The sequence below is a fragment of the Aphanomyces astaci genome, assembly GCF_000520075.1.
Source record: "Aphanomyces astaci strain APO3 unplaced genomic scaffold supercont1.42, whole genome shotgun sequence".
NCBI classification, from domain to species: domain Eukaryota; phylum Oomycota; class Saprolegniomycetes; order Saprolegniales; family Verrucalvaceae; genus Aphanomyces; species Aphanomyces astaci.
The window spans coordinates 550,149-551,473 of NW_009798305.1; the positions used below are offsets into that span (position 1 = coordinate 550,149).

Here is a 1,325-nt window from a genome sequence, read left to right on the forward strand (position 1 = left end):
TTTCCCCTTCTGAGAGCATCCACGAACAAACTTCGCCCGTGTGTTCTTCTTTGATCGTCCCTTCGTTCGGAAGGTGAAGAGGTTGAAGTTGGTTTCATCAATCCAGATCGGAACTTTGCCTTGAATGATGTGTTCACGTAGTTGTTGAACGTATTCCGAACGTTTGTTTTTGAAACTTTCATCGTTGAGCTGCAGTAGCTCGTAATGGAGGTCTTTGTAGGTGAAGACACGCTCCTCCAGCGCACGGTGTAGACTCGTTTCCGAGATGACGATATCGTAGTCCACTTGAATGCGTGCTTTGAGCTCGGCGAGAGTGATTTGGCAGTCAAACTCCACCCATGCCTCCATTGTGTCCACGAGCTGGTGCGACAGCTTTCGTAGTTTGTAGCCACCTGATCTTACATATGAAAAGGGAATGTGTATGATACGTAAGTTACCGCGTTGTTTTGGTGTCAAAGAGTCCAGCATGAGCCAACCTTTTGCGGTGGACTCGTTGATTCCGTTGGCGCGAGCAACAGACTTCCAGTCTTGTCCTGCATCGTGCGCTGCCACCACACGTCTCTTGGCAGAGAGTGGTATTCGCTTGTAGGGGCCACGTCTGGGTGGCTGTACGTCATGTTAGTGGTCATTCGTACTAAACAGAGAGATGTACCGGAGTTTGTGGTGCAGGGATGGCCTCTTCCATAGAGCGCAGATTCAAAAATCGTGAAAGCGCGCGAAACTCTTCGCGCGCTTCGATCTTTCTAGAATCCCAGCTCGAATTATAACAATCCGTCGCCCCCTGTATTGCGATAGCTTTTCCATGTTACAAAACAAAATTTGGTTGCCTCGTACATTTGGAAGTTAAAATGGTTACTTTGTATCTTGGAGGACTTGTGTCAACACATTCTAACGCTTGTTCGTGGGATCACTCGCACTGTTTTCAACTTGGGTTTCAGCAATTGTTCATGGGAAACTAACCCACCATCCATGCAAATCAGCGTTACATTTGCAGTTGATCTGTAGTTCGATCCACGAGGCTGGCACAGAGTCGTGCTCGGTGACCAACATGTTGTGCAGGATGGAGGCCGCGATAATTGTTCGTATAATGCTAACCATTGCTGGTTTTCCGTCCATTATATTCCGCATTCGTTTCAGATACAGAAAACGAACTTTTAACATACCAATGCAATGTTCTGTCTTGATACGTCCTTTCGCAAGGTGCGAGTTGAAGCACGTGTTGTGATGTTCCATGGGTTGGTGGGGGTGGTTCTTATACGCAGGGACCATGCACGATGACGCGTTGTACGCTTGAATCACACAGCAGACTAGCCCGGGTCAAAATA

The 1,325-nt window shown here is 47.7% G+C and overlaps 1 protein-coding gene across 1 annotated transcript; it reads right to left on the minus strand.

Moving 5' to 3' along the window:
• Positions 1-178: 178 nt before the first annotated feature.
• Positions 179-617, minus strand: H257_12746 (hypothetical protein; the record flags this gene model as incomplete). The annotated part of the gene is made up of 3 exons (XM_009840051.1): positions 179-189; positions 246-372; positions 477-617. The coding sequence occupies 3 exons, from the start codon at positions 615-617 to the stop codon at positions 179-181; spliced, it is 279 nt and encodes a 92-aa protein (XP_009838353.1).
• Between the last annotated feature and the right edge of the window lie 708 nt (positions 618-1,325).